We start from the raw sequence: 14,207 nt of genomic DNA, 5'->3' as shown, positions 1-14,207 counted from the left end.
CTCCCCCATCACCTCACCATCCCCAACAACTGTGGAAAATGACACTTGGCTGGTAGTGCTAAGTCACCTGTGATCAGGTTCCTGCATGGACCTCAGGTGGGGTAGCTTTCCATGGAGTCCCAGACTGGTTCTCCACAAAGCAGACAGTTGCTGTTAATGTCCCTGTGGTGCTGTCTGTCCCAATACCATCTCAAGCATTTTAAAGAGTTAAGGAAAACCCCAAGTGGTGGGCTGGTGGCTAGGGCAGGTGCAATTACATCTTGTGTGCTTTACTAGCCTAAATCATGTAGTTAGGGCAATGTCCTCTGGTGACAAGTACTGCCTGCTGACTGCACAGCTTATTTCTTTTCATCTCTTTGGGTCTCCTTGACCTGCAATCAACATGATGAAATTAACTCTGCCCAGTCCTGCCCCCACTTATTTACTGTGCCTAATCCAATCCTCTAGTAGGAAAGAGGTGCTCTCAATGCTAGTGTTTCCCTTTCCCCCACCATATCCACTCCAGAAGAAGGGGTTGTGTGTGTGTGCATGTGTGCACACAGTGGCTGTGCCAACACGCTGGCGGATATGCTGTAAATGCTTAGCTATAGCTACGCAGATGGGGGAATCCAGATGCCAGTTGGCAGAGGAGGTCTTTCTAATCTCCTTAGCAGCCCCCTGGGAAGTTTTGGTTTACAAACTGGAGCCTGTTCCCCAGTCATTGTTCATTAGTACTGGGCTGGCCTCACTGCCCATTCAGCTGAAGGAGTGGGGGAAAAGGGGTACAAAGGGCTGAACTAGAGCACAAGACCTGATGATAATACATGGCAGTTAGAGCACTTTGAAGGCATTTGTGAAGTAACTTTGGCAGCCCACAGCACAGTGGGTCTGAATCATGAACCCCCCTTTACAAATGGAGAAACATAAGGACTTGCATCTTGTAGTGCAGCAGGACCAGCAATGGCCTGATGGGGGTAAAGAAAAGAAAATCTTTTATCGCATTTCTTGGTGACAGCACAGCAACAATGAGCTAACCCAATAACTTTCTGGTTACAGACAGGTCAAACATGTTCCTGAGCCCAGTATTAACAGTGATTGGCTCAGAATGCTAGGATGGGGAAGAAAAGGAAAAAGAGATCTGAAAGCAGTTCTCCGTATGTTCTGTTACCTGGGGGATAGCTGTGGGTTGGACAGTGGGAAGAAAGGTGGAAGCAGTAAGCCCCTTGTTGCTTGTCATGACTACAGGTGCAATCCTTTACCCCTTCCCAGGAACAAAGGTAGGTGCAAATGACCCCATCATACTGCACCTAGCTCAGTATAGCAAACTACTCAGAAATATCCAAGAAAAGGAGAAAGGAGCATTCTGCACTGCCATGAGGGACAGCCTGGGTAGGAGTATCTGTGCCAAACCTTGTTCTTCATTGCTATGCATGGGAACAACATTTCACTGTGTACTACTGGAGGGTGGATACAGTATAGAAGCATTTACAAAATAGAGCTCTTAGGGTTGGCTGTACTTTGCATCAACCCCAGCTACTGAATGGGCACATAGGGAAGAAAAAACAGTGGACCATTTCTGCCCCTAGCATGTGAACTACTTCCCCCACCAACACCTCCAGCCACTAGGTGCTGGTACCTGACAGGCAATCAAAAGGCAAAACAGCACAAACTCAGACACACCTTTCTCTCACTGAAAGCAGCAACAGCTCAACCTCACATCATCTGGTTTCAGATCTTTCCCTTTTTCTGCTCTGTTTATTTAGCATCCTTCCATTCTTCAGGCTCATAGATCCTATTCTGAATTTCCTGGCTGCTAAGAAACCTGCCTTGTTCCTATCTGAGGTGCTCATGTCATCTGAGGTGGAGACTTACATTGCACACCAAACCAGCCCTGGCCTCATAGGTGTGACAGGGTCTCACTGATGGCAACAGTCTGTGATGCAGAGGTCCTTCAAGTAGCTCCATGTTTCAATGCAAGGCAGCTTCTGTCGCACTGAGGGAGGTGGAGAGTTCTAGGGTCAGTTCCACCGTATAAAGGAAAGTTCTCCATCTCTTCAAAGTGTTTCTTCAATGTGTAGTCCATCAAATCCATATAAATGGGTCCACTCTCTCCACAGGCAGGGAAAAAACATTAAAAAAACAGAAGAGGTCATGCCTGCTAATTCTCATGGGGCCCTGTGTTTGACTTACTGTATCCACTCTTGAAACTGATTAAAATGATATATAGTAATGCAGAACAACACCTGCTGACTAGGATCCTAATAACCTGTGGAATGGTCTCTACTTGGCAGCTTCAGCTAGGACAGCATTTCTCAACCTGTGGGTCATGACCCAAAAGTGGGTCACAAGAATATATGGAAGGGTGGCAAACAAACTTTAAACATGGATCAACAAACTTTAAAAATGGAGAAAAAATGTGGGAAACCATGGCTTTTCCCTTGCAGGCTGTCAGAGTTCCTGCCCCCCACATCCGCCTCCTGCCCTACACACTGGATAGATATGAAGGAGAAAATATTTTCCTTGACTTAAAAAACAGTAATGAGTTTTAAATTCAAGTCTTTAGAATGAGGTACCCAAAAGCTGCACAAACAGGTCTCTTAACGTGAACCCTAGGATACTTAATAAAAAGAACAGCTCTTTTCTTTGCATATCTATAGTATCCCACTTTCTCTCCAAGAGGGAACCTCAGTTCTTGTCCAATGGACCTTTAGAAAAGACCCATGCTTAAAGCGATCCTTCAAGAACAGAGCAACAAACCCCTTGAAAATCTGATACCTCAAAAGCTCCTCTGCATGTTTATGTTTTAGAACTGGGAGAGGGAATCAACTGACCTGAATGGCTTTTATCCTTTCCAAGTGAAACGTTTATGCAGAGTGACATGAGGGTAGGGTCCCTTCTTTGTGACATCCTGAGTTATGTTAGAAGGAAAGGAAATAGATACCTTTTGTTCAGGGGGAAAATGGGGATTTGACTTGGGAAGGAAGCTGGGCACTGCCAGAGAGAAAGCAAGTAAATGGGACCTGAAAACAATGGGTGCTATTTCTCTTATCCTGGCTGACAGCACTGTGATTGCCACCTATGCCTATAGATTCAAACAAGGACACAGAGTTCTGGTCACCACAATGACTTTCCAGAGAAGAATGAGTTTTAGGGATTCAGGTTCAAGTTGCTTGGCTCCTTTTAGAACAAACCTAGTTCGGGTATGAGATTGCATAGGGAAGGTGGCACAAGATCTTAAGAAACTAGTGAACACAACAACCCTTTCAGGTACTAGGCTGTGATTTCATGGGACAGAGCATAATGCATTCTTAGTGCTAGGGGCCCTTGCATCTGCAATAGTACAGAGATAATTTGCAGTTGTGGTTTGTGGCAAACAAATATACTAATCCTTCAAATCTGGTGTAACAGAAGATCCATTCCTTGTGATCTGTTTGCACTGTAGAGCCAAACTGCTGGGCTGCAGACTATCCCAGCTGCAGGTGCTGTTCTGAAAGTCAAAAAAGATTTCCTGCCCATTATTAGTCTTGTGAGAGAAGACAGCAAGGATTTTCTTCTCAGATGGGCAGGTTGCTCTGGGAGTTTGTCTGGGGGACAGGGTGTGATGCCAAGAGGATGTCCTGGTCACCAGTGAAACAAGGATCTGCGGCCACTCCTGTGACAAGTGTTTGTGGTCCTCTCAGTACCAGAGCCAAGCTTGCAGCAGCATCCTGAGAAAGTTCCAGAGTGGTCTCAAAGATTTTTGATAAACTCTACTGGTGAAAGTGTGTGGGCCGGGCCCCGATCCCACCTTCATCGCCATGTACGGCAGTGATTCCGATCCTATTCTCACCGCCATGTGCGAGCCGGGGGCGAACCGGGGCAAACCGGACCCGTCTTCGTTGCACACGGGCTGTGGCCAGCAGCCCGGGCACATGGGGCTGGAGAGAACCACGGGGCGGTTCAGCGCATGCGAGTCAGAATTAGTTACGGAGGCGTAACGGTTGATTGAAAAGATTGTTTACTTACACCCAAAGATGGTATTGGTGTAGGCTGGACAGGTTTCCAGGCACAGCTCCCGCTTGGATCCTCACTAGAGGAACACGACAAATCGATTGCTCCCACAGAGTTTGCTAGGCTCCGCGGGTCTGGTTCGGTTGGGTTCAAAGTTTCCCCGGAGTTACTTAGGCTCCGCGGGTCCAAAGTTACAGGAAAGGGATACGTCTAGGATTGCGCTCGGCGATGGGGAGAGGCTAGAAGCAAAAGCTCCGTAGGCTCGGTTCTATTGCCTCTATTGTCTGCTTAGGGGAGGCGCGTCGGGTCCGCAGCGCTTGGAGATCTTCACACAGAATCTCTCTCGTCCTCCCTCCTCCGACTTGGGCGGAAACTACCCAAGCCTTTTGTACGGCTAGCAAGTCAATCGCTAGCTGCCACGTGTGCCTACATTAGGAATGGGCCAATAATGTGGCGTAACTCCTAATACAAATGGCGGGAACTTCTTTACAACGTGCATCACTACGATGCAAAAGAGATGCACCCTGCAAAGAAGCTGTAATCTGGCGGGAAATCCCCCGCTGCACCAGAGTTCTCTCTTGCAGCAGAGAACTCTACCATGCAAAGAAAGCGACAAATTGGCGGGAAATAATTTAGCGGTGCCGAAGCGCGCACACAAACAAAAAATCACAACTTTGGGTTGTGACAGAAAGAAGGCAGCAGACCATGTAAACCGCAACTGGAATATTTGGTTGACTTACAACCAGTTGTCCAATCATGATAGACTATGACCTCCTCCTACTACAGAACACTTGTTGTAATACCGTGTTATAGCTGTTTATCATTTGTTTTGGATAACACATGAAAACCTCAGTCAGAATCAGGACCCCAGAGAAGGACATAACCCTTAACCTGAAGAGTTGGAGACAAATTAGCAGAACAAAAAATGGAGTAGACCAAAAAGATTCTGTGTTGAATTTTTGGAACTAGAAACAACAGTGACAACATGAGCTAGGAAGCTTGGCACAAGCAATTCAGAGGTGGTGTGTCAATTTGCTTGCAGCTTCTCCTTTCTGGGAGGTTAGAGGCATCAGGTGAGAATAGTTCTTGAGCTTAAATGACATGAGACAGTAACCACTTGCAAAGACAAAACAACCCATGTGTCTAGTGCTTCCCAGTCCAAGAAACGGGCTGATTCCATCTGCAAAGGAATGAGGTGGGTTTAGGCATGAAGGCTGACACCTGAATTTGATAGCGTAGGGTGGTCCCCGGCATCTGGATTGCAGGAATCTTTCCAACAGTGCTTGTAGGACACAGGAAATTGAAAAGGTAAATCTGAGATGACAGAGACCAAAGAACAGTGCTGCCCACAGCACATTATTTGCTCAGTCTTGTTGCCCATGCAAGCAAACACTGGGGACCAGAAGTATAGGGCAGGGTTTCTCAACCGGTGGGACGTGTCCTCTAGGTGGGACTTGGGTCGTGGTGTGCCACGGCGGGACTTCCGGTTTCACTTTTGCACACTTTGGCTGCTGGGGGACTCCCCCTGCCCCCTCCCGCTCTTTGACTGGCCTCTAGGAGACCCGCCCGCCCATGGACTGGTGAGACCAGGACTTTTTGACCTTACATAGGTGGGACAAGATGCAAAAGGTTGAGAACCTCTGGTATAGGGGACTTCCAAGGACCTATGACACTCAATTTAATATAATAGGTACAGGTCTTCCCAAAGATCAGCAATTCTTTCCTTTAGTTTGGAAGATGCAAGGAAAACTCTCTTTTCTGTGGGGTTAATAAAACCTCTCTCTATAAGGTAACAGGTAGGTCTGAATCCTGACAGTTTCCAAGCCTTGTTTCAGTGGCTCATATCCTCTACTTTAAAACTATTCAGGAAGGTAGTTTCAAAGTCAAATTCTCCCTCTGTGGAACATAATGAACTTCCTCTCCTTTCTTAGAAACCTCTGGAGAAGATGGGCTTGGATTGGCATCTTTGGGGAAGATGATCCAGGGGTCTGCAGACTACAGATTGAAAACCACTGCACTAGGAGCAGGATTCCCAGTGGCAAAAAGTCTTTTTCCTTTGATACTGCCTTAGTTTCCCACACCAACAACTATCTGTTGTCAGTCATTTACAAAAAATCTTTTAGCATCAGAAAAAACAGTAAACAGAATGGAAGGGTTAAAGAAACTGGGTCCTAGTAAGTGGTTTAGTGTGGGGCCTGGTATCACAGTAAGAGCCTTTGTGCTGATCAGGAACATGGTCCATTACAATCATTCCCTTTGACTGTTTGCAAGGGACAGAGCAGCTGGAAAATATGTAAAAACCTCATAGGTTATTTCATGAACCTGGCACCAAAAAAAAACTGACCAAGGTTTGAAGCTGCTCAGTGTGCATTTTAAGGCTGGGTCTGCTCCCAATGCAATTTCCAGCTGCTGATGCATTCCTCTAGGACCAGCAGAGTAATCTTCATAGCACTAGGCAAACTTTGACCAGGGTGCTGCAACAAGCCACTGCTACAGCTGACAGGAGCCACCTGGATCTTCAGCTTCAGGCTTGGGTCTGGGAACAACAGCCAATTTGAAAGAGTTCAAGAAGCATTAATAAATAGGAAGAAAAATCAAAATACAAAAATAAGCCGCAACAGAAACATCCCACCAAGAAAATGGCATTTCTGACAGATTGTAAAATCCTGCCCAATATAATAAAGAGGGGCAAAGATTGATTAGGGTGCAAATTAATAACTGAAAAGATAATCAAAACAAAATGAAATTACTTTATTCAAACAGTGTTTCCATGGCTTCTTGCCAGAATTCAAGGTGGTGCCAAATGAGGATCTCTTTAGTCACATGGTCTAATAGTCCTCTTCTGTCATTGGTAGTCACATGGTATAAGCAGCATCCCTTCATGGGCAGGGAATCTTGGCTTTTAAAAGACTAGGATGGGCTGAAATGGCTGAGCAGACAGGGAGGCTTCATGTTCAAACTTGGACCTCGGGAAGCACAATGAAGACAGCTAGAGGACCTGTCTTATGTGAGCCTCTATGGCCAGTGAGTGGAAGGTGTGGGAGAGAAGGAACCCTAAAGCTTAGTGACAGAAGCTCAGAGTCAACAGGGCACCTCAACGTGGGCTGCACTACCAGTCCCATAGTGCTCAGCTGCTCTCCTGTCTTCAGGGAGTTCTCCGAGATGTGCAGCAGGGCCTCACACCCACCCTGGTCAGAGTGTTGTGGGGAGGACAGTACGATGAATAGTCACTGCTGCGTCATCCTTTGCTTCATGCTTGGGAGCAGTGCACTGTGTTTCTCACCTGCTGCTCAGGGTTAGTCCTTCACTGTGAGTAGGAGCTGGAAAAAACACAAAGCAAAGTCCATGAGCAAACTCAAGAGGAGCACTCAGTATGAAACACTGCTATGCCAATCCACAGGGTGCAGAATTAGCATTACATGTGTGGAACGCCCCAGCAGGGCAGACACCTCACTACAGCAGCACCAGAGCACAGAACAATATGCTAAACCCATTGAAATGAGCCAACATTAAAAACTACAGATACTCCTTAAAAGCCTAGGGACAGCAGGTATCCCTTCAACTGCTCAGAGGCAGATTCAGTGGGGGTGCAGTGACACGGATGCACCTCGCCTACAGACCATGCTGTGGGAGCAGCAGCAGGTGGTTTGCAATGCAAATATGAATCCTGTCCCCTCCACCCTGTTCTTGGCACCCTCTTTCTTTCCTACTTTCCCAGGGGAGAAGTGTTCCAGAGCTGCTCCTGCCCTGCTCCAGCCAAGAACAGCAGCAGCAGTGGGTGGGTTCCTCCTCCCAACCTGGTACCCTTAAGTGTTCCCTGCCAGCCTGGGAGCAAAGGGAAGGTGGGGGAACCCACCCACCACTGCCATCCCCTGTTCAGCCCAGCTGCATCATCTCTGGAATCCCTCCCTCTACAACCCCCCCAAACCACAATCCTCCCAATTAATTTCATGGTAGGAAGGGGGCTCCAGAGCCATTCATACTCTGTCCAGAGTCACTGCAGCTGGGCTCAGTAGGGGACAGCAGCAGTGGTGGCAAATGGGTTCCCCTGCCTCGATTGCTCCCAGGCTGGCTGGGAACACCCAAAGGGAATGGGCAGAGAGGAGGAAACCACCTGCTGTTGTTCCCTGCTGGAGTGGGGCAGGAGTGGCTCTGGAACCATCCTCCCACCTTGGCCCAGATCAGCTAAGGTAGAGGTGTCCAACCTTTTTGAATGTGGGGCCGGATCATGAACTTTTTATCACCCAGTGGGCCAGTGAGCCATATTCAAACACCCTCTGTCCTGGACCAAAGAGACCCTGCCTGTGTAGCCCTACTGCACCTGCCTGTTACTGCAAGGTTCATGGTAGCTGCTGGTGGGCAGGGGCAGGAGGGACCCATTCTGCATCCAACCATCTGCTGCCCCAGAGACTGAAGGGGAGAAATAAATAGCTCCACATCTCCATCCCCCAAGCAGCGCAGCCCCACAAGCTGGTGCTGCCTGAGGGCAGCTGGAACAAGGTGGCTGCTGCACCGCAGCCTCTTACCCGCCCGCCTGCCCGGCCCCACTCACTGTGGTGCCCGGCCACCTGCGCACGCAGCCCCAGTGGCCTCAGCGCTGCAAGCCCGGAGCACAGGGTCCAGCAGACCCTAGATCCCACCACCTCGCCCCACAGAGGTCATGCCAGGACCCCGCCTGCCACGGCCCCGTGCTGGCTTCCCATGTGCTGCTGGGGACGGGAGGACGCTGACCAGGTCAGCACCAGCCAGCAGAAGCGGCAGTGGAGCCGTGTGCTGCTCAGGACTGACTGGTGCAGGCAGGGGAAAACGCAGCTGAGCCCCTGCCACTCCGGCTGGGCTCATCCCATCCTGAGCAGCACATGGCTCCACTGCTGCTTCTGCTGGCTGGTGCAGACCCAGCCCGGCTCCTCCCATCCCCAGCAGCACATGAGAAGCCAGCTTCAGCTGCATGCTGCTTTTCCTGGCCGGTGCTGACCCGGCTGGGTCCGTCCCATCCGGAGCAGCATGCGGCTGAAGCCGGCTTCCCACAAGCTGCTGGGGATGGGAGGAGCCCGGCCGGGTCTGCACCGGCCAGCAGAAGTGGCGGTGGAGCCGTGTGCTGCTTGGGACAGGACGAGCTCTGCTGGAGCAGCAGGGGTTCAGCTGTATTTCCCCCCTGCTTGCACCGGTCAGTCCCAAGCAGCACATGGCTCTGCCGCTGCTTCTGCTGGCTGGTGTCGACCTGGCCAGCCTCCTCCCATCCCCAGCAGCACGTGGGAATCTGGCTTCAGCTGCATGCTGCTCCAGATGGGACAGACCCACCCGGGTTGGCACCAGCCAGCAGAGGCAGTGGCAGAGCCATGTGCTGCTCGGGACCGACTGGCACAGGTAGGGGGAAAGTGCAGCTGAGCCCCTGCTGCTCCGGCTGGGCTCATCCGGTCCCGAGAGGCACACGGCTACTCCTCTTCCCACACGCACCGTGTCGGCAATGAGGGGCTGGGGGAGGGACAAGGAGTGGGAACGAAAGTAAAGTGTTTACTTTCGTTTCCCATTGCAGCACTGTGGGCCTCAGAAAATGCCTTGGCGGGCTGCATGTTGGACAAGCCTGAGCTAAGGACAACAGCAGCAGTGGGTGGGGGGAGAAGGACAGAGGAGAGGGGAGGAGAGAAAAGAGGTACTGAGGGGGTGAAATGGAGGGGAACAGGACTGTTATCTGATTTGGGGACTTACAAAAAAAAGTGCCTACTCTGCCTGCTTCAGAGGGTGGGGGGACGAGAGTTGGGAGTGGGGGTGCAGCCACCCCTGTAGCCCTGGTTGCTGTCCCCATACCTCCCTTCAGAAAATCTTGGATCTGCTCATGCAACTGCCTGTGACTAACCCTTTAGCCTGGCCAGTTCTTTCACAAAATCCTCCCACTGCCATGTTGTTTTAAACACTCTCTTTTCCCTTTGGTATATTTGGCTCTTGCTTTCTGTGTCTCTTCCTACTTTGCTTGCTGTTCAAGACCCCCTCACATCCAAAAAAAGCAGACCAGAGCCTGATTGCCACAGGGGGTGATCTCTTTGAATGAGTGACTTGGTGGACTGGAAAGGTTTATTTCTTCCCCACATGAAGGATGGAGCTTAAGCTCAGAATGCTGTATTTTCCCCACTTTGGTACATCTGGGGCAAAAACCCCATATTATCTTCACTTCTTTTAATGTAAAAATATTTGACATTCCTTTCTCCAAAAGTCCAAATGCCTAGAAATGAAGCCTGTCCTGTATATTTAGCAAAACAGTTTGCTCCTAGGCCTGTACTAGGCTTGTTGAGAGTTGTGTGCATTAAAAATATTAGTGATATTTTATAAAAATATATATCTGCTCTCCCTGAGAGCTCAACATCAAGCCAAACATCACAGCAGCACATAAGATCTGGAATGAAGTTTAGAAAAGTTAGACTGCCAGCTAAGCAGCTGGGCAGAAAGCTTAAAAAATGTACTCAGAACCAGACTGACCTCCATGCATGCTAGGATGAGATACTGGCTCAGAAATGTGTCCCTCCCACTCACCTGACATTAGTATTAGTGCAATGGAAGGGATATGAAGAGAGCTAGCCAAACTCACCCCTCACTCTCCTGGCTCCCCAAATTCCCCTACCTCTGTTCTTCTCTGTACCCCCATAGAATGGATAGCCTTTTCACATCCACTAACAGGAACTCATTTTACACAAGCTCTTCTCCCCTGAATGTTTTGGCAGCTTAGACAGGGAGTGACATGGCTAGCTTTACATGCAAATCTGGATCCCCATAGTGAGTATGACTTCTGGGAATTGCAATGCAAATATGAAATAATCAACTATGTAATTTGATGTACATTTATCCTTTTTAGGCTGTCAGTGGTCTGTTCAGCATTCTCTACCAAGTGCTGGGTGCCTATGAGGGGATAGATTAGCTGTTGGGAAAATTAACCTTAGAAATGGCTTAAAATTAGGTTATGCCAATCAGCATCCCATGAAAATACCCAATTCTCTTCTTAAAAGAGTCACTTAACGTAGTCTCCATGTACAGGGAACTCATTTTTTCTTGTACTCCATCTGTCAAGCTGTGTTAGAACACAACTCTGCCAGTCTATCAGTCTAGCTATTGTTTTGTCCTCCAAAACCGTAATATTTAAGCTCCTCATAACTGCTCATCCTCAGAGCAAGCCTTTACAGCAAGAGAAAGTACTTCATCCATTTCAGATACGGCACTGAAATACCATGCGACTTGCCCAAAGTCACACAGCGAGTCTGGCAGAACTTGGAATTAATACAAACCTGATGAATTCTAGTATTAAGCACAAAACCTTCCTCTCTTGATAATCTTACAAACCCAGATCACTTATCTCCATGCTAAGGGAATATCCAAGCCCACAGTGCTGCCCAGGTTTCTTAATATGCAGCTTGTATAAGAAAGGTTATGAATGGATAGATGGTATTTATATCCTCGAGTGACAGTGACAAACAGAGACAGCTGACAAGTGAAGGCCAGTCTGCTTCTCCTCCATCTCATGTGTGACTATGTCCAATTTGCTCTGCTGAATTATGCAGGCTGAGAAAGCAATGGCTTCAAGTCATGAAACCCTGCCTGCATGGAAGACGCAAAGGGGCTACACACAGTTGCTATCATTTGAGTAAATTCTCCCTACATGAAAGAGATGGTGAGCAGCCTCATTAGGAAGCTGAGACAGGCCTGGGGATGCCAATGTAAACCTTGCTGCTTCCTCCTGCTGTAGCATTTTCCCTCCCTCCCAAGACTACTAAAAGGCCCTGTGCTTTGGATAGCCCCATTATGTTCACCTCAACCCCAGACTGTTTGCTAAAGATTCTTCTCCAAGCTCCACACTATTTACACTCAGGTTTGGTTCCAGTAAAACAATGCCACATAAAGACATCTAGCTTAGGGAGCAGCAAAGTCAGCCCCTCTATTGGAAGCGCTATGCCAAAGGCCATGTGCAAGATGGAGACAGTAACTAAGGAACCATTCACACTCTCCAGATCTTTCTATGGATAATCTTGAATTACATTTCCAGAAAGTGGAGAAGCCTCACAGCAAACTACCTCAACACTGGGAAATGGCAAACCTCAACCTACTCCCAGGTAAGAATACTATTTGCCTACAGGATCAAACAAGAAAGCACTTTTCCTGCATGGGAGTTTTCTTCAAGGCTTTCAGAAGATAGGCTGCAACATTTCAAGTTAGGTTCCAGTTCAACCTCTGATAGGGCAGCTGGTTTGAGAGACTAATCTCTTCTGCCCTTTCCTGTTTCCCCAGCTTTTGAACAGACATTGCATAATCCTGTCTTGGATTTTCATTTAATTAGCAGGCAACTAAAAGGTAACAGAAAACAACTTTTTCCTCTTATAAAAGAAAGACAAAGGGATAACCCAAGGTGGAAGAGGTTAGCCATTTTCATGAACCTGGAAATGCATACACTTTTTGGTCGCAAGACACGAGGCCAGTTCCTCAGATCTAGCAAAGAGGTGATGGCTGAGTTTCCATTATCCTGTTACCATATCTGAGGAGAGCTTGGAAAGAACACCGTCTTTAAAATGAGCTTTAGACACGCTTGAGTTTGAGTTTCCTCCACATGGCTCTGAGAGTTAACTAAATTATAGGAATGCTCCATTTAAGTGTTCCACATTGGTTTTCAAGTTACTGCAAATGTGCTTGCAAGGGATGCTGAAGCCTGCTCACAACAGACACTGCCCTCCCTCCTTCAGACTGAAACAGGTTAAGGGAGAAGGTATATAACTATCTCTTCTTCCCCTTCTGGTCCTTCTGCACTGGTGCTAGAAGCTTAGTCACTGAAATGCCCTATGCCAAAAATCCAACAACTGTACCAAGGGTAATGCTGACTCCGGCTCTCCCTGTCATCCTTCCGTGCCTGTGGGCGTCAGCTGTTATGTGGTCCTGAGATCATTGCAAGGGGACTGGAAGCGAGTGGGAGGCTCATGAATGACTTTGCAGTGCTTCAAAGGACAATGGTTTTAGGAAGATAACTCTTGGAACAGATGTTAAACCAAATCCCCCCGCATCAGCTCTGGTCTCTTACAAAGGGAAATGAACTAGAAAGACTCAGCTCTTCATCACATCCAGCCCTTCTCCTTTCCAAACCCCTGACACAGGAAGATCATGTTTCCTGCTAATCCTTTCCCTGCAGAAGACCAGGGAGGGGCACTGCAGAGAGAAGGCAGAAAGAGGTGCTAATGTCACTACCATTGGTTGCAAAGAGTGAGTCCTGTTGGATAAGTTGAGTCCATGCACGAGATGCTTGGGCTCTGACCAGTGCCACCTTTTAAGCAGCCCGGTGAGAGTTTCTCAGACAGCCAGGCTTTCCTGTGAGGATTTATAGGGATTGGCTTGCATTGCTCTATTCCTGTGCTATTGTAAGTGATGAGGTACCATCAAAAACACTTCTCCGGTGCCAAAAGGTATTTTGCACCCTGAGCAGCCAGGCCAGTCTGAGATGGAGGTCACTCAAGGTGCCCATCTGAGTCACTTTTTAAAGTCAAGACCACTTGTGCAGTCATTCACAGCAATGACAGCGTACCAGGAGGGTGGCAGCAAAGACTGGAATTAACAGGATTAGTAGAAGGGAGGAAGGGAATCAGCAGCACAGGGTGTGGAAACCTGAGTGACTCCTGTTCCCAGCTGCTCCTGCCGAAGGATTGGACTGATACAGACAACGTGGTGAGACCAGCTGAAACTGTAGCCCAGGTTCCCCTGAGGGGAGTATGTTACCAACATAAAAATACAACATTGGTGTTCAACAAATCAGTGCTGCCTGGGGCTGCAGGCGAGCTGATCAGAAGCCGAGGGAGGCTAGACAAGGTTCAGCAGCTGGGAATTCCACCTTACTGCAGCAAATGCCGGATGACAGATATGGCCTGAGCCTCCCTACATGCTCAGAATCCATTCAAGTGGACCTAGGTCCCACTGCCTGGTGATACAAGAATATTCCAGTTTTACTGCAGTTTCTGTGTTTAGACCCAGGCAAAATGTGAAAAGAATTCTTCAGCTAATCTAGATCTGTTGTATTTGTTTGGAAATGTGTGGCACTGGTATATTGTGAGCTTTAAGCTTGCAAACTTGTACCCTTGAAAGCAATTGTGAAACTCATTTTCCTTGAGCTAATAAATCAGCAACTGGGTTATAAAAACAACAAATCATCCAATCAGACAGCAGACAAAACACTGGGCAACTTCTATGGCCAATCACAACTTAGCAACAAAACCCCA

At 48.2% G+C, this 14,207-nt stretch overlaps 1 protein-coding gene across 5 annotated transcripts in view; it reads right to left on the bottom strand.

Annotated features, from left to right (window-relative positions):
• Window positions 1–6,699: 6,699 nt before the first annotated feature.
• The window catches only part of TTLL5 (tubulin tyrosine ligase like 5), a 178,291-nt gene continuing 170,783 nt past the window's right edge, over window positions 6,700–14,207 (bottom strand). For all 5 annotated transcript variants that reach the window (XM_019499231.2, XM_019499232.2, XM_019499233.2 and 2 more), the window contains one exon: window positions 6,700–7,289. In XM_019499231.2, the coding sequence (XP_019354776.1) occupies window positions 7,249–7,289 (41 nt within the window). In that variant the 3' untranslated portion in view covers window positions 6,700–7,248. The remainder of the gene's footprint in view (window positions 7,290–14,207) is intronic.

Source organism: Alligator mississippiensis, chromosome 2, assembly GCF_030867095.1.
Source record: "Alligator mississippiensis isolate rAllMis1 chromosome 2, rAllMis1, whole genome shotgun sequence".
Taxonomy (NCBI): Eukaryota; Metazoa; Chordata; order Crocodylia; family Alligatoridae; genus Alligator; species Alligator mississippiensis.
The sequence above is the reverse complement of the archived record's forward strand: the minus strand, read 5'-3'. Positions and strand labels throughout refer to the sequence as shown.